Source organism: Salmo salar, chromosome 25 (assembly GCF_965601325.2).
Source record: "Salmo salar chromosome 25, fSalSal1, whole genome shotgun sequence".
Taxonomy (NCBI): Eukaryota; Metazoa; Chordata; class Actinopteri; order Salmoniformes; family Salmonidae; genus Salmo; species Salmo salar.
In genome coordinates, this window is record NC_138315.1 from 9,979,674 (window position 1) to 9,998,786 (window position 19,113).

At 43.2% G+C, this 19,113-nt stretch overlaps 1 protein-coding gene across 4 annotated transcripts in view; it reads left to right on the top strand.

Annotated features, from left to right (window-relative positions):
• Positions 1 to 11,941: 11,941 nt before the first annotated feature.
• LOC106586120 (histone deacetylase 4) overlaps positions 11,942 to 19,113 on the top strand; it is a 134,719-nt gene continuing 127,547 nt past the window's right edge. For all 4 annotated transcript variants that reach the window (XM_014173000.3, XM_082968866.1, XM_082968865.1 and 1 more), the window contains exon 1: positions 11,942 to 12,213. In XM_014173000.3, the coding sequence (XP_014028475.1) occupies positions 12,210 to 12,213 (4 nt within the window). In that variant the 5' untranslated portion in view covers positions 11,942 to 12,209. The remainder of the gene's footprint in view (positions 12,214 to 19,113) is intronic.

Below are 19,113 nucleotides of genomic sequence, written 5' to 3' on the forward strand. Positions count from 1 at the left end.
GAGGTGGAGCGCGCCCACAGGACTGGAAAACCCACCACCGGGCTAGGTGACAGGTCATCAAGTTCCTGACGTTCAAGGACAAGGTAGCTGTTCTGGAAAGAGCCAAGCTTCAACCCCGCAGCACACACTCTTACTCACACCAACTGATTAATGGACTGCTGAATGTATTTTTTTTCTCTTGCTTTTTTTGCACTTTTCCATATTATATCCATCTCTGATAAGCTACCCAGGAAGGGCTGAAAATAGCCCATATTAATATATGTAGCCTTAGCAATAAGGTTCATGAAATCAATAACGTGTTAATGTCAGATAACAATTATATATTACCCATTTCTGAGACTCACTTAGATAATTCATTTGATGATACAGCAGTAGCAATACAAGGATATAACATCTATACAGCAACACCTCCCCCAATGCTTATGGCTTAGGCAATCCTGGCTTAGGAGGACCACCAAAAACCCTGAAATGTCCATCCCTAACTATAACATTTTCCAACAAGATAGAACTGCCAAAGGGAGCAGAGTTGCAATCTACTGCAGAGATAGCCTGCAGAGTTCTGTCTTACTATCCAGGTCTGTGCCCAAACAATTTGAGCTTCTACTTTTAAAAATCCACCTTTCCAGAAACAAGTCTCTCAACGTTGCCACTTGCTATAGACCACCTTCTGCCCCCAGCTGTGCCCTGGACACTATATGTGAATTGATTGCCCCCCATATAACTTCAGAGCTCGTGCTGTTAGGTGACCTACACTGGGACATGCTTAACACCCCGGCCATCCTACAATCTAAGCTTGATGCCCTCCATCTCACACAAATGATCAATGAACCTACCAGGTACAACCCCAAATCCGTAAACAAGGGCACCCTCATAGATATCATCCTAACCAACCTGCCTTCCAAATACACCTCTGCTGTCTTCAACCATGATCTCAGCAATCACTGCCTCATTGCCTGCGTCTGTAATGGGTCTGCGGTCAAACGACCACCCCTCATCACTGTCAAACGCTCCCTAAAACACTTCAGCAAGCAGGCCTTTCTAATCAACCTGGCCTGGGTATCCTGGAAGGATATTGACCTCATTCTGTCAGTAGAGGATGCCTGGTTATTCTTTAAAAGTGCTTTCCTCACCATCTTAAATAAGCATGCCCCATTCAAAAAATGTTGAACCAGGAACAGATATAGCATTTGGTTCACTCCAGACCTGACTGCCCTTGACCAGCACAAAAACATCCTGTGGCGTACTGCATTAGCATCGAACAGCCCCCACGATATGCAACTTTTCAGGGAAGTTAGGAACAAATATACACATGCAGTTAAGAAAGCTAAGGCTAGCTTTTTCAAACAGAAATTTGCATCCTGTAGCAGAAACTCAAAAAAAATGTCTGGGACATTGTAAAGTCCATGGAGAATAAGAGCACCTCCTCCCAGCTGCCCACTGCACTGAGGCTAGGAAACACTGTCACCACCGATAAATCCACGATAATTGAGAATTTAAATAAGCATTTCTCTACGGCTGGCCATGCTTTCCACCTGGCTACCCCTACCCCAGTCAACTGCCCTGCAACCCCCACAGCTAGACAATCTGGACCCTCTCTTTCTAAAATTATCAGCTGAAATTGTTGCAACCCCTATTACTAGCCTGTTCAACCTCTCTTACGTATTGTCTGAGATCCCCAAAGATTGGAAAGCTGCTGCGGTCATCCACCTCTTCAAAGGGGTAGACACTCTAGACCCAAACTGCTACAGACCTATATCTATCCTATGCTGCCTTTCTAAGGTCTTTGAACGTCAAGTTAACAAACAGATCACCGACCATTTTGAATCCCACCGTACCTTCTCTACGATGCAATCTGGCTTCCGAGCTGGTCATGGGTTCACCTCAGCCACGCTCAAGGTTCTAAACGATATCATAACTGCCATCGATAAGCGACAATACTGTGCGGCGGTATTCATCGACCTGACCAAGGCTTTCGACTCTGTCAATCACCACATTCTTATCGGCAGACTCAACAGCCTTGGTTTCTCAAATGACTGCCTCGCCTGTTTCACCAACTACTTCTCTGATAGAGTTCAGTGTGTCAAATTGGAGGGCCTGTTGTCCGGACCTCTGGCAGTCTCTATGGCGGTGCCACAGGGTTCAATTCTTGGGCAGACTCTCTTCTCTGTATACATCAATGATGTCGCACTTGCTGCTGGTGATTCTCTGATCCACCTCTACGCAGACGACACCATTCTGTATACTTCTGGCCCTTCTTTGAACACTGTGCTAACTAACCTCCAGACGAGCTTCAATGCCATACAACTCTCCTTCCAAGGCCTCCAAATGCTCTTAAATGCAAGTAAAACTAAATGCATGCTCTTCAACCGATCGCTGCTCGCACCTGCCCGCCTGTCCAGCATCACTACTCTAGACGGTTCTGACCTAGAATATGTGGACAACTACAAATACCTAGGTGTCCGGTTAGACTGTAAACTCTCCTTCCAGACATCAAAAATCTCCAATCCAAAGTTAAATCTAGAATTGGCTTCTTATTTCGCAACAAAGCATCCTTCACTCATGCTGCCAAAACATACCCTCATAAAACTGACCATCCTACCGATCCTCGACTTCGGCGATGTCATTTACAAAATAGCCTCCAATACCCTACTCAACAAACTGGATGCAGTCTATCACAGTGCCATCTGTTTTGTCACCAAAGCCCCATATACTACCCACCACTGCGACCTGTACGCTCTCGTTGGCTGGCGCTCGATTCATACTTGTCGCCAAACCCACTGGCTCCAGGGCATCTACAAGTCTTTGCTAGGTAAAACCCCGCCTTATCTCAGTTCACTGGTCACCATAGCAGCACCAACCCGTAGCACACGCTCCAGCAGGTATATTTCACTGGTCACCCCCAAAGCCAATTCCTCCTTTGGCCGCCTTTCCTTCCAGTTCTCTGCTGCCAATGACTGGAACGAACTGCAAATATCGCTAAAGCTGGAGAATCTTGTCTCCCTAACTAACTTCAAGCACCAGCTGTCAGAGCAGCTCACAGATTCTTGCACCTGTTCATATCCCATCTGTAAATAGCCCATCCAACTACCTCAACCCATACTGTATTTATTTATTTATTTTGCTCCTTTGCACCCCAGTATCTCTACTTGCATATTCATCTTCTGCACATCTATCACTCCAGTGTTTAATTGCTATATCGTAATTACCTCGCCACTATGACCTATTTTATTGCTTTACCTCCCTTATCTTACCTTATGGGTACTTTTTTCCTACTCTATTATTGACTGTATGTTTGTTTATTCCATGTGTAACTCTGTGTTGTTGTATGTGTCAAACTGCTTTGCTTTATCTTGGCCATGTCGCAGTTGTAAATGAGAACTTTTTCTCAACTAGCCTACCTGGTTAAATAAAAGTGAAATAAATAAAACAAATAATAATATTTTTAAATGCACAGTACTAGTCAAAAGTTTGGACACCTACAAATTCCAGGGTTTTTCTTTATTTTTACTATTTTCTACATTGTAGAATAATAGCGAAGACAACAAAACTATGAAATAACACATTGAATCATGTAGTAAACAAATATATTTTATATTTGAGGTTCTTCAAAGTAGCCACACTTTGCCTTGATGACAGCTTTGCACACTCTTGGTATTCTCTCAACCAGCTTCATGAGGTAGTCACCTGGAATGCATTTCAATTAAAAGGTGTGCCTTATTAAAAGTTAATTTGTGGAATTGATTTCCTTCTTAATGTGTTTGAGCCAATCAGTTACTGTATGTTGTGACAAGGTAGGGGTGGTATACAGAAGATTGCCCTATTTGGTAAAAGACCAAGTCCATATTATGGCAAGAACAGCTCAAATTAGCAAAGAGAAACAAATTAGCAAAGAGAAATTACTTTAAGACATTAAGGTCAGTCAATATGGAAAATGTCAAGAACTTTGAAAGTTTCTTCAAGTGCAGTCGCAAAAACCATCAAGCGTTATGATGAAACTGGCTCTCATGAGGACTGCCACAGGAAAGAGTTACCAGCCTCAGAAATTGCAGCCCAAATAAATGCTTCACAGAGTTCAAGTAACAGACAGATCTCAACATCAACTGTCATGGTCGAATTGCTGCAAAGAAACCACTACTAAAGGACACCAATAAGAAGAAGTAACTTGCTTGGGCCAAGAAACACGAGCAATGGACATTAGACCGGTGGAAATCTGTCCTTTGGTCTGATGAGTCCATATTGGTGATTTTTGGTTCCAACCGCCGTGTCTTTGTGAGACGCAGAGTAGGTGAATGGATGATCTCCACATGTGTAGTTCCCACTGTGAAGTATGGAGAAGGAGGTGTGATGGTGTTGGGGTGCTTTGCTGGTGACACTGTCAGTGATTTATTTATAATTCAAGGCACACTTAACCAACATGGTTACCATGATACGCCATCCAATCTAGTTTGTGCTTAGTGGGACTATCATTTGTTTTTCAACAGGACAATGTCTCAACACACCTCCATGCTGTGTAAGGGCTATTTGACCAAGAAGGAGAGTGATGGAGTGCTGTATAAGATGACCTGGCCTTCACAATCACCCGAACACAACCCAATTGAGATGGTTTGGGATGAATTGGACCGCAGAGTGAAGGAAAAGCAACCAACAAGTGCTCAGCATATGTGGGAACTCCTTCATGACTGTTGGAAAAGCATTCCAGGTGAAGCTGGTTGAGAGAATTCCAAGAGTGTGCAAAGCTGTCATCAAGGCAAAGGGTGGCTTCTTTGAAGATTCTCAAATATAAAATATATTTTGATTTGTTTACTACATTATTCCATATGTGTTATTTCATAGTTTTGATATCTTTCACTATTATTCTACAATGTTGAAAATGGTAAAAATAAAGAAAATCCCTTGATTGAGAAGGTGTGTCCAAACTTTTGACTGGTACTGTATAGCGAACAAACGTCAATGCATGGTCATCTCGGTCCTCACAGCTAACGTCCATTTGGAAAGCATAAGCTGGTGAGTTTTTGAGTCGTTAAGTCAGAGTTTCCTCCTGATTGCTAGTAAAAGCATAACTTATTTGTTGAAGTGTTATCTGATAAAGGTGTTGATGTTTCTTTGCCTCTGCCTCCCCACACATTGTTTTCACCATTTCAATTGCGGCTGTTAATGTCAAAGTCTCAAATGTATGTGGTTTCATAGCCTAGCGGGCCTAGCCATTCACCGTGGGAATGATCCAAGTGTGGACTTTTCCCATGCTCTAAGGGCACTTTCTGGATTACTTTTATCTTTTAGATTTTTAAGGTTAACCATATTACAATGATTTTTAGATACAAAGACGATATTATAATTTTCACAAAGGTTTTCAACCCCATTTTCATATCAGGCGACCCTATATGGAGTCGCAACCCCTAGTTTGGGAACCGCTGATGTATTCTATAGGCCCTATGGATACGCAGGGCCTATAGTGTCCACCCTGAGATTAGTGTCCACCCTGAGATTAGAATGTTGGGGGTTCGATCCCCACTCTAATCATATCAAATACTCTAAATATGGGACCTGATGCCTCTCTACTTGGCACTCAGCATTAAGGAGATAGATTGGGGGTAAGGCCCTGGGACAAACTAGCGTCCTGTCCAGGGAGTGTCAGGCTACTTCTTGTACATCAAGCTGCTTCAAGCTACAAAAACAGGAGATGGGCTCATGCCCTGCAGTATGGCCCGTTCTGGCTCAGACAAGGCTTACTTACTCACTTCTCACCTACCTCCCTGATATATTGAGACTCTAATATAATATAAACCGGGTAGTTTGGATCCTGGATGCTGATTGGGTAAAACAGTGTTCCAGCCGTGAGACACCGAGTTTTCCGTTAAAAAAATATTTGTTTACAGTTAGTATCACGACGCTGTTCTTGATATACCACTGCAAATGACAAGAGAAAAACAGTAAGTATTTTATTAAATACATTATTTCTCCTTGCTTCTACTCTAGCATTTGGTATACAACAACGGGGATCTGTACAAACCTTGCTGTCTGTTTCTCCGACCTTGGCAACAATGTTGAAATTTGCCAATGCGATCGATCTCCCCGTACCAAATCAAATGTTATTGGTCACATACACATGTTTAGCAGATGTTATTGCGAGTGTAGCGAAGTGCTTGTGTTTCTAGTTCTGACAGTACAGCAATATCTAACAAGTAATATCTAACAATTCCTCAACAAACACCTAATACACACAAATCTAAGTAAAGGAATGGAATAAGAAAATATAAATATATGGATGAGCAATGACAGAGCGGCATAGGCTAAGATGCAATAGATAGTACCATAGAGAGTGAACGATGTTCTGACGAGACCGCAACTATGGATATTGTGGATAAATCCAAAGAAATGTTCAAAGAAAACAGCTAAAACAAACAAAAATGCAGCTAGTTTTCTGTAATTTCTGCTGCAAATTTGGATGTGATTTTGGTTTCTGTCGATGGCTAGCAGCTATTCTTTGATTTTATAGCAATGATGGAAAAATAATTCACAAACAGATTATTGTCTGGACTATTTCCTCTGCTGGAAGGATGAAATAGTAGGATTTTTATGAAAATATGTCACTAATTTTTTTATGAATGTTGGTAACCAGTTCACAACAGCAATATGGCACCTCAGGGCTTTGTGGTATATGGCCAATATACCACGGCTAAGGGCTGTATCCAGGCACTCCGCTTCGCGTATAACAACAGCCCTTTGCCGTGGTACATTGGCCATATACCGCACCCTTTCGGGCCTTATTGCTTAAATAGACTACATATGCCATTATTATATGCCTCTACTCAGGTACTCCCAAAGATAGTGCAAGCGATGCTAGCAATAGTGCACAGGGGCGTGGCTCACATGACTTAAAATGGGCTGGACTGGGTTAGGTAGCTAGTATAGCTAACGGCTAATTGCCCTCTTACTCTGCAACCGCTCTTGAGTAACCTAGCAGGGAATTACCTTTGAGGGAGAGGTGAATAGAAATTGTAACAGGGAAGGAGAAAGACACTACAAATGAATGACTTGAGATTGTCAATGCGCCCAAAAGCGCCGAATGGCCATGGGTTTTTACAAGCGAGAGGGGGGGCATTCAAGTTTCCAGGCCTTGTTTTCCAGAACAAAGGCAAGTTGATTGGTTGTTGGTGTGTTTGTTTGGTTCGTTACTGGTGTAAAAACACAGTGTTTGTTAGCAGAGCAGAGGCAAACAGGCAGCATTAGTTGTGCGTATTTGATCGCTATTTAGAATATATGTGTGTGAAAGCATTTCTGGTTGTAATTCCTGGAATCTGTGTGTGTGAAGGTGTTTGTGTGTTGAGGTGGGTGTGTGTCCATGCCCACGTGTTTGTTTGTGTGTTTGCTTGTGTGTCTGTGCCTGCTTGTTCGTGTTTGTGTTTGTGTGTGTGCATGAACGTCCTTTGTCTCGGTGCGGCCTGACATGAGCAGAAACGACCATTCATGGCCGCAATTAGGTGACGGGGTGAAACAAACAAGCAAACAAAGACTGCATCAACTGTTTTCAGGAATATTATAATTGCTCCTCATCTGAAACAAAGGGCCTCTGGCTGGCTCCCAGAAACAGGGGTGGAGGGAAGACATCACATTTCCAGCCGTGTCTCTAGCGCAAGCACGTACGCATGCATGCATATTCACACATTCACAAGTGAACACGCGCGCACGTACACACACATACAGAAAGACACACACACAGAAAGAACCCAACACCTATGTCAGTTCCCGTCAGTCTCTCTGAGAGACACAGCTATCTACACCTACAGTGCCTTCGAAAAGTATCCTTATTGCTGTTATAAACCGGTTACCGACATATACAAAAAATGAGTGACATATTTTCATTAAAGTCATTGTTTTATTAAGTTAAATTCATACTATTTCATCCTTCCAGCAGAGGAAATAGTCCAGACAATAATCTGTTTTATTACGCCTACAGTGCCTTCGGAAAGTATTCAGACCCCTTTGACTTTTCACATTTTGTTACGTAACAGCCTTATTCTAAAATGTGTTAAATAAAAAAATGTCCTCAGCAATCTACACACAATACCCCATAACAACAAAGCGAAAACAGGTTTTTAGATTTTATTTTGCATATTTATTAATAATCTAAACAGAAATACCTTATATACATAAGTATTCAGACCCTTTGCTATGAGACTCGAAACTGAGCTCAGGTGCATCCTGTTTCCATTGATCATTCTTGAGATGTTTCTACAACTTGATTAGAGTCCACCTGTGGTAAATTCAATTGATTGTACATGATTTGGAAAGGCACATACCTGTATATATAAGGTCCCACAGTTGACAGTGCATGTCAGAGCAAAAGCCAGGAGGTCGAAGGAATTGTACGTAGAGCTTAGAGACAAGATTGTGTTGAGGCACAGATCTGGGGAAGTGTACCAAAAATGTCTGCAACATTGATGGTCCCCAAGAACACAGTGACCTCCACTTTTCTTAAATGTAAAAAGTTTAAAACCACCAAGACTCTTCCTAGAGCTGGCCACCCGCCAAACTGAGCAATCGGAGGAGAAGGGCCTTGGTTAGGGAGGTGACCAAGAACCCAATGGTCACTCTGGCAGAGCTCTAGAGTTCTCTGTGGAGATGGGAGAACCTTCCAGAAGGACAATCATCTCTACAGCATTTCACCAATCAGGCCTTTATGGTAGAGTGGCCAGACGGAAGCAGCTCCTCAGTAAAAGGCACATGACAGCCCACTTGGAGTTTGCCAAAGACACAAGTGTCATGTCTGGAGGAAAACCTGGCACCATCTCTACAGTGAAGCATGGTGGTGGCAGAATCATGCTGTGGGGATGTTTTTCAGTGGCAGGGACTGTGAGACTAGTCAGGATCGAGGGAAAGATGAACGCAGCAAAGTACAGATCCTTGATGAAAACCTGGAGAGACCTGAAAATAGCTGTGCAACAACGCTCCCCATCCAAAATGACAAAGCTTGAGAGGAATTGCAGGGAAGAATGGGAGAAACTCCCCAAATACAGGTGTGCCAAGCTTCTAGCGTCATACCCAAGAAGACTCAATGCTGTAATCACTGCCAAATGTGCTTCAACAAAATTTTGAGTAAAGGGTCTGAATACTTATGTAAATGGTATATTTCTTTTTTTTGTAAATTAACAAACGTATTTAAAAACCTGTTTTTGCTTTGTCATTATGGGGTATTGTGTGTAAATTGATGAGGGGGAAAAAAATTATTTAATCCATTTAAGAATAAGGCTGTAACGTAATAAAATGTGGAAAAAGTCAAAGGGTCTGAATACTTTCTGAAGTCACTCTAATTACTCAAACAATTTCATTTAAAGTTTGCTCAATCTATTATTGACGTTGTATTAACGTCTATGTATTATTAACGTTGCAGCATTAACCAAAGAGGTGGCCATATCTCACTACCGGCAGTGGCCAGCTCAACGTGGCGTGTAGCGCCATAATTCAATTATTGTATATCTGTCTTGGGCTCCTGTTGAAGGGCTAGTGTGACTTGGTTAATGTAGAGAGGGGAAGAAGCAGAGAGCGAGAGAAAGGTATAATAAATAATATAAATCAATCATAAATGATGCTGTATTACACATATTCGGAGGCAGACCTGATTCCTTAGGGGGAAAGGAGGAGAAAATAAAAATCCCCATCCCTCTGTAGTGGAGGGAGAGAGGGAGGTGGTTGAAAGTCTCTCTTTGTTGGAGTTGTCATTTCCCTCTGGGAATGCAGCGCGGCCTCTTGTTGTGGAGCGGACGCCCGACACATTACTTATTCATCAGCCTTGTCTGCATGCCACACACACAAACGTACGCACACACACTGCATCATTAAGCCGGATGCATTATTTACCACAAATACATACACATATGGATGCAGGTACACACACACACACGCACACGCACACACACACACACACACACACACACACACACACACACACACACACAGAATATACATGGCACACTGTTCTGGTAAGTGTTTAGATGGCTCCCACATGCCAGCAGATGGAGAACAAACCCTAAACACCCCAGTGAAGGAGAGGAAAGTTCACAAACACACCTCACTGTCGCTCTAGACTTCCTCCATAATAATGGAATGGAATTTGGACGGGCGCTGGCTCGTGAATGCGCCTAATCATCTCCATACCTTCCATGTCTAGGGAAATTGACACTATTTCCGTCTAGCCGAGGTGGCTTTACTCCAGAAGGGGGAAATAAAAACATGAGTTTGTGTGAGCACCCGTGGGGGGGTGGTGTGTGCGTGGAGGTGTGTTTAAGGAAAAGCAGACAAACTTCCAGGAACTTTGCATCCTGACCTGTCTCGTTATGGGATGATGTGGAATTTGGTGGAAGTAAGGTAGAAAACACAGATGTGTGTGTGTGAGGAGGGTTTTCCCCCTGTGTTTTGGTCCAGTGTCAGTGGGAGCAATTAGGTGTTATCAGTGGCATGGCTGTGAAGCTGTGGTAAGAGTTTGACGTCAGGGACGCTAGAGGTCAGAGATAAGGTGCCCTAATCACAGCCGTGTGTGTGTAGAGGCAGGGAAAAACAGGGCATCAAGGCGGGGATGGTGGGTGGTCAGAGTATTCAGCGAACTAGAATGTTGCAGAAAGCAATTTAAGGAATAGAGCTGGCCATGATTCCCTAGTCTACGTGACAGACACTCATGTCGGTTCTTCACAGGACTTGTTTATCTGAAAGTTAGGACCTCGGAAACTTTTACCCAGTTAGACAGGGGAAGAATGTTGTCCAACTATAGGTTTGTGTTTCCTGGGCCCGTATTCATAAAGCATTTCAGAGCAGGAGTGCTGATCTAGGATCAGTTTTGCCTTTTAGATCATAACAAATTAGATTACATGGACAGGGACGACTGAGGAGAGGAGACTGGTAAGCGTAGCAACATCCAACCAGAGGTGGCAATGGCATTAGCAACAACTGTCTTTTGATTGTGAAGAGACGTGCATGAACGGAATACCAAACAAGAGGCAGCCCAGTTAAGGGTTTGGCAAGTCTCTCTCTTCTCTCTGATCTCTCCATCGGCTAGTCCAGCGAATTAACTCATGACTGCTATAGAGGGATGGAGAGAGTTGCGGAGAGAGGGAGGGAGGGAGGTAAAGGGATGAAGCGAGAGCGGGTGATGGTACAGTACGTACAGTTAGGGGGCTAGATGAGAGAGAAAGTGAGAACTTGCGGTAGACAGGGCTAGAGACATAGAGTAAGGGAGACATGTAGGAAGACAAAAGGAATATATAGAGACTGAGGGGGAGAGGCAAGGGATAGCTGTCGAGGGGATTTATAGATAGATGGAGAGAGAAATTAGGCAATCTAATTGCGGCGTCTCGCAGAGCCACTCGCCACAGTGACTTGCTAATCTGTAAATCTTCTGTAGAGCACTTTCCCTGTAGACCAGAGTCTACTGCAGACTGTCTGGACAGTGGCCACATAACAGTCTGGAATCACACCCAACCCATGTGGACTTAATAAGAGAGGGATAGGGAAAGAGGGAGGGACGGAGAGAGAGAAGAGGATGAGCGAGCAAAAAAGGAAGGATATAAAGATGGATGACTAGGAGAGTGATGATGGATAAATGGGCAACAGATGAAAAGGAGAGCATTGGGATGGAGGGATCCGAGGAGAGAGCGAGAGAGACGGAAATGAGGGAAGACAAGAAGACTGACTAATGAGGTAGGAAAAGAGTTAGACTTAAACAGAAGGACAGAGCAGGGGCATGGAGTGAGAGATGAAAAGAGGGTGAAAGAGAAAGATTTGGAGAGTACGAAAGGAGAAAGTATAAGTAAGAGGTGAAAAGAAGAGAGCAAAAAGAAAGGAGGGAGGGTGAGAGATCCCCTCCCCAGTAGGTCGGTCCTTTCTGTGAAAATCAACCTATTCCAGGAATGAGAGAGGGAGACAAGCGCACAAACACTCAGCATGTCTGAGACTGCCCTCTGATGTCACCAGCCCCGAGAGAGAGAGAGAGAGAGAGAGAGAGGGGAGGGGAGGGGACACAGCCGGAGAGCGAACCGAACACAGTGAGTGTGAGAAAACAGAGAGGTGGAGACTGAGAGCACTGTTCCGGTATCTGCTGTGGACTGGGGCTGTGTTTTACTGAGTGTGTTGTGTCAGCGGTGGAGAGTTGAGCTCCCGGTTCAGTGAGGCTGCTCTAGCGATCGCGTTAGCCGCACGCCATCCGGAACGCACAACTGATGGGTGAGAGGAGCGCCGCGCTGTACAGTGTGTGCCCACGCCTGTGTGTCTCTGTGTTTGTGTGCCTGTGTTTTCAAAGTATGCCGTTTGGGGTTGTGTGTGTGAGAGTGTTTTGTTATAGCGGAGTATAGCGTTGGTGTGTGTCCATTGCTTTTTGTGTGTGTGTGTGTGGGTGGACAGGCTGAGTAGACTCATGGTAGGGATGTCTTTTATCCCATGCTCCGCTCTGCAGCCTTGAGTGCCTCACACTCACTGGAGCAGATACCTACTACTGCCCGCTATGTGTCTCTCTGTGAGGGGGTGTGTGTTAGTGTGTCTGCGTGAAATAGAGAGTTTGTGTGTGTCTTTCTGTCTCTGTGTGTGTCTCACCGTATGTAGTTCATTGCTCCTTGGTATCTATTTGTCTTAGTGTAACTTCTTAATATATTTGCCAATATGTGTGTCTCATAATCTTGGAATTGTGACCGCATGGACTGGGAAGTGTGTGGTGGATTTAGTCTTGGTGTCTCGTGTTTTAAGGAATGCTCCTGTGTGTGTGTGTGTGTGTGTGTGTCTGTCTGCCCCGATGTTCCACTTCACTGTGTCTGCCCTGCACCACATGGAGAGGAAGAAAGCGCGAGAGAGGAGCCTGGGAGAGAAAGAAAGGGAGAGGGGGAGAGAGGAGCAGAACAGTGTGTGAAACAACCAAAAGGAAAGAAACAAAATAGAGAGAAAAAAAGACAGAGGGAAGGGACGAATAGATGTAGGCGAAGAAGGGGTGAACGATGATATTGAGGCTCTGTCTGAAAGAGGAGTGCAACACTGCTCATCCCTTGGCATTATGATGTAACAGTATCGTCTGATGTTTTAAAAGCCTTTTTGACCTTTTACCTGTGTTTTTTTGCTAACCGTGTGTGTTTTAGTATGTCCAGTCAACCCATTGCAAACTGTGAGGGCTCTAAACAGTCTGTTAGCTGACTGGCAGATGGGCTGGGGTTGAGTGTGTGGTTAGGTTGGATTCAGTGTGTGGTTGAGTGACGTTTGGTGGAGTGTAGCGCTATCTGTCAAATAAGTGGCATAAGTACAGTGCTATGTGATATGGTACAATGACAGAGAGCCTTAGGACTGAGCCGGGCGTGTTTGACTATGGATTTATCCACTGTGTGTGTAATCTCTGTAAGAGAGAGACAGATTGCTGTGTTTACATACCGTACATGAGATGGAGAGAGGTAGGGGTGGGCAGCAGAGGGAGGATAAGAAAAGTTAGAGGGGCGTAGAGAAGGGAGATGGCTTGAGAGAGGAGGATTGAGAGGTGGGAGAGAGAGGGAGAGACCGAGAGAGTGAGAAAGAAAGAAGACAAGGACAATTATAACATGTATGCATGCAAAGGACGACTCTCGGCCGCTTACCCCTTTTCCAAGCTTGCGCCCGACCCACTTACACCCCTGATTGGCTAGCCCCCCCCCCCCAAAGCACCTGCGTGAGTCATTGGCTCTGTGATACCATGTCAGGGGATTCCACACATGGTTGATCCCTAATCCCTACTGTGGCTGGATACCAGACTAATAGCTGCTATGGTTTACCCTGATCTATAAATAAATCAGACTTCCATGATCTTTCTCATGATCCGAGAGGCCTCTTGGAATAAGCACAGTTTGCCCTCTGTACTAGACCCTGCTGATCTAAGGTTCGTTTTTTGTCACTGTTTCTTAACATAGTCTCCCAGCCTAGTCTGATGTGATTCCTTCCTCTGTTGTACACACTCTAGTACTTGCATGCACACATACAGTGCCTTCGGAAAGAATTCAGACATTACTTTTTCCACATTTTGTTACGTTACAACCTTATTCTAAAATGTATTAAATCATTTTTTCCCCTCATTAATCTACACACAGTTCCCCATAATGACAAAGCAAAAACAGGTTTTTAGAAATGTTGAGAAAAAAAAATCTATAAAGATTTTTGGGAAATATACCATTTACATAAGTATTCAGACCCTTTACTCAGTACATTGTTGAAGCATCTTTGGCAGCGATTACAGCCTCAAGTCTTCTTGGGTATGACGCTACAAGCTTGGCACTCCTATTCTTCTCTGCAGATTCTCTAAAGCTCTGTCAGGTTGGATGGGGAGCGTCGCTGCACAGCTATTTTCAGTTCTCTCCAGAGATGTTCGATCGGGTTCAAGTCCGGCCTCTGGCTGGACCACTCAAAGACATTCAGAGACTTGTCCCAAAGCCACTCCTGCATTGTCTTGGCTGTGTGCTTAGGGCCGTTGTCCTGTTGGAAAGTGAACCTTTGCCCCAGTCTGAGGTCCTGAGCACTCTGGAGCAGGTTTTCATCAAGGATCTCTCTGTACTTTGCTCCGCTCATCTTTTCCTCGATCCTGACTAGTCTCCCAGTCCCTGCCGCTGAAAAACATCCCCCCAGCATGATGCTACATCCACCATGCTTCACCGGAGGGATGGTGCCAGGCTTCCTCCAGTCGTGACGATTGGCATTCAAGCCAAAGAGTTCAATCTTGATTTTATCAGACCAGAGAATCTTGTTTCTCATGGTCAGAGTCTTTAGGTGCCTTTTGGCAAACTCCATGCGGGCTGTCATGTGCCTTTTACTGAGGAGTGGCTTCTGTCTGGCCACTCTACCATAAAGGCCTGATTGGTGGAGGGCTGCAGAGATGGTTGTCCTTCTGAATGGTTCTCCCATCTCCACAGAGGAGCTCTGTCAGAGGGACCATCGGGTTCTCGGTGACTAAGGCCCTTCTCCCCCGATTGCTCAGTTTGGCCAGGTGGCCAGCTCTAGGAAGAGTCTTGGTGGTTCCAAACATCTTACATTTAAGGAATAATGGAGGCCACTGTGTTCTTGGGGACCTTCAATGCTGCAGACATTTTTTGTACCCTTCTCCAGATCTGTGCTTCAACACAATACTGTCTCTGAACTCTACGGACAATTTCTTCGACCTCATGGCTTGTTTTTTGCTCAGACATGCACTGTCAACTGTGAGACCTTATATAGACATGTTTGTGCCTTTTCCGAATCATGTCCAATCAATTGAATTTACTACAGGTGGACTCCAATCAAGTTGTAGAAACATCTCAAGGATGATCAACGGAGACAGGATGCACCTGAGCTCAATTTCGAGTCTCATAGCAAACATTCTGAATGTAAATAATGTATTTCTAAAAACCTGTTTTCGTTTCTGATTATAGTGTATTGTATGTAGATTTACGAGGAAAACCTTTAATTTAATCAACATTAGATAAGGCTGTAATGCAGCAAAATGTGGAAAAAGTAAAGGTGTCTGATTACTTTCCTGCACTGCACATACACCTAGTCTGATGTTTTCTGTTTTCTTTTTTCTTTATTATTTTCCCCAAACCCTACCATCCCTCCCCTAATTGGAATAAACTAATGGACAACAATACCTATTCTTCTACTTCCAGGTTATACATACTATGTACACTATATTCAAAAGTATCTGGACACCCTTTAAAATTAGTGAATTTGGCTATTTTAGCACATCATTTGCTAAAATATATATAAAATGGAGCACACAGCCATGCAATCTCCATACACAAACATTGGCAGTATGCACCGTCAAGTCAATTTGTCAAATTTCTGTGTGGAAGAACTTCACTTGTCAGCACAGAGCCCTGACCTCAACCCCATCGAACATCTTTGGGATGAATTGGAACGCCAACTGTGAGCCAAGCCTAAACACCAAAACACATTGAGACATTATTTTACTGTAATAGAGGAGAAGTTAACCTTTCTAACAATCCCCTTTTTATGTCTCAACTTATCAAAATTGCAAATAGAGCAGACACTACTAAAACTACACTATCAATGAACGTTGATTCTGGAAAATGAATGCTCATGTTTGTCACACGCGGCATTGGGGTAGCACGTACCGCTAGCAGCATTTTAGAGAAAGACTGATATACTAGCTGTCTAGTCTGTGTTCTATAAATGTGCAATAAGCATAAAACAATTATATAAGGAATTGCCAGCTCGTTGTCATTCTGCAAAATAAGGTAGGCGGGTCATTCCTACTTTGCGGTGCCTTTTCTGCCCCCATTGAAATATAACTGCTTATTTAGTGTAAAATGTGAATTCCAAAGAGGCTTTATACAGTTGAAGTCGAAGTTAACATACACTTAGGTTGGAGTCATTAAAACTCATTTTTCCACCACTCCACAAATTTCTTGTTAACAAACTATAGTTTTGGCAAGTCGTTATGTTTGGAGGAAAAGGGGGGAAGCTTGCAAGACGAAGAACACCATCCCAACTGTGATGCATGGGGGTGGCAGCATCATGTTGTGGGGGTGTTTTGCTGCAGGAGGGACTGGTGCACTTCACAAAATAGATGGCTACATGAGGTAGGAAAATTAGGTGGATATATTGAAGCAACATCTCAAGACATCAGTCAGGAAGTGAAAGCTTGGTTCCAAATGGGTCTTCATAATGAACAATGACCCCAAGCATACGTTCAAAGTTGTGGCAAAATGGCTTAAGGACAACAAAGCCCTGACCTCAAGCCTATAGAACATTTTATGGGCAGAACTGAGAAAGCATGTGCAAGCAAGGAGGCCTACAAACCTGACTGTTACACCAGCTCTGTCAGGAGGAATGGGCCAACATTCACCCAAGACCCTGTTGCTTTTAAACTCCATTTTTCAAAATATCTATTATTCTGTGTTTCATGTTGTTAGTCTGTATGTCCCACTCATAAATGTCCACCCTGTTAGGCTAAATTATAGAGAAAATTAACCACATTTCAAAATGTTAAAATATGTTTGAGAGAGAAGTTAAAATCCTGTTCAAGTGTTCACCATTATGCTAGCTCATTCTTGCTCACTCACAGTGCTATGGCTAATTTGGGCTCCAAATTTCCAACCTGTTAGGATTATGCACCTAACAGGTTTTAAAACACACCCCCCAAAAAAGTATGTGCCTGAGCTTGACCAATATCTTTTTCTGAAAGTCAAACATGTCCTTTTTCTGATAGAATAAAAACATTTTAAAGCGCACTGCGTCGTCGTAATGACCCAGGCCACTTGATTTTAACATCTGAAGTGGACAGGCTAACATGCTTTTTAAATAGTTGGAGATAAACGGAAGGGTTCAACTGTTCAATTTAACTGTTCAACCTTGAGTCGTGAAGTTTGCTGTCATTAAATGTGAAGACTGTTATATTATCAATTCAATTCTCTATGTGTAATTAAACAAATCACGGAATAGTAAATAGCTAGCAAGTCAGGGGAACCACAGGAAAATGTTACTTATAGAGTTGCAATTTCCTGAATATAACTCTTAAGATATTTTATTATCTTATCAATTACAGTCTTCTATTAATGTATTACTACCTCATCAGTCTCATTTCTGAATGTAACAAACCCTTGGATATCTGCCACAAACCATAGCATCATAAATCATGAATCAGCGATATACAAATTGGCTTAATATTTTTTTTACTAACTAACTAATCAATCACAGAATTATATAAACACACACACAATAGTTATACCTTGGTTACTGACATGATACACTGAAAAGTTCCTGCTGGGCTAAGCCGATATGACGGCTTGATAGACAAAGGGAAGGGGTGGGGTGGGAAACTAAGTGGACCCCCGTACATACAGTCGATAGCTACGCTCATGGAAATGCTAATACTTTGAACATGAACAACCGCTCACTCTAAAATAAATTGCAATGTACATATTAACGAGTGTGTGCCATTGGTTGTCCCTCTCTGCGATCGCCAGTCCATCTGCTGGCTAGATTGTCGACAGAAAGTCTGTGGTTTGTCCACCAGAGATCTAAGTCTTTCGTAGTTGTAGCTTGTTATAATGGATACGTCAGGTTGCGTTTACCAGACTAAAGTACTTAAACAGCTGCAGCCTGAATAATTGTTCTTTAGTTTGTAGATTTCTTAGCCATTTCAACGTGGGAATGATCTCCACCTTCTCTGGTCTTGTCCTTAGGACGACTTGCCAACCATTTCAACATGTACCAACCGCTTCCGTGTTTTCGGGTCTAATGTAAATTTTGTCGGGAAGTAGGTTTTATGCTTTAGTAGATGTTCCATGACGCCGTGTAATGTCTACGCTCACGGGGGCGTGGCCACTGACTGATCATAAGTTACTATGAAGAACAATTATCATTTAGAAGTCTAAGATCACATTGTTATCTTTCCAAAAGTATTCTTATGCTTAATCATTTATTTTAAATAACATTCAGATGCAAACCCCATAATTGAGAAGTGTATGCAAACAAATAAACAGTAATGTGTGTCTCCTGTCCTTCAGGAGGTCACCATATGAAACAAACTCGACATGGCTGTTCCTTAAGTGTTCACGGACCACTCCAACTGCTTGGAATACAGAAATACTGTTCATTTATTCAACCTTTTAATGTCCAAGTGTCTCTCTGTGTTCCACAGTCAAATTCCAATCTCAAATACTAGAGCCCAGAAGCAGAGTATTTTACGACCGCCATAAAGCGGCCCCCTCCACCTCTGCGGGAGAGAGAGGGTGCTGTAGAGCGAACCCACTGTAACCTGATCCTTCAGATCTTCACAGGAGAGTTATGACACTTGTTAGCTAGCAAATAGATCCAAGTTGGCTAAACTTGAAATATAAAGATTAGCTGGCTAATCACTAGCACGTGGGCTGGAGAGATTGTTGATGAGACCCGTGTTCATTTTAGTCATTATTAGTAAATGTGCATTATGCATGGTTCTAGTTACATTTGTAACAAAAAAAGGCATGTTCATAGACCGACACGATGCCAGATTAGTGATTAGTGCGAAAAAAAGCAGGTTAAACTATTTTGATAAAATAATACAATTATTAGTGGATCTTGTGGTTGTGGAAGGCTTATATTTAGCCTAAATATAACTCCACAAGCCCCGAATTCATTAGATTA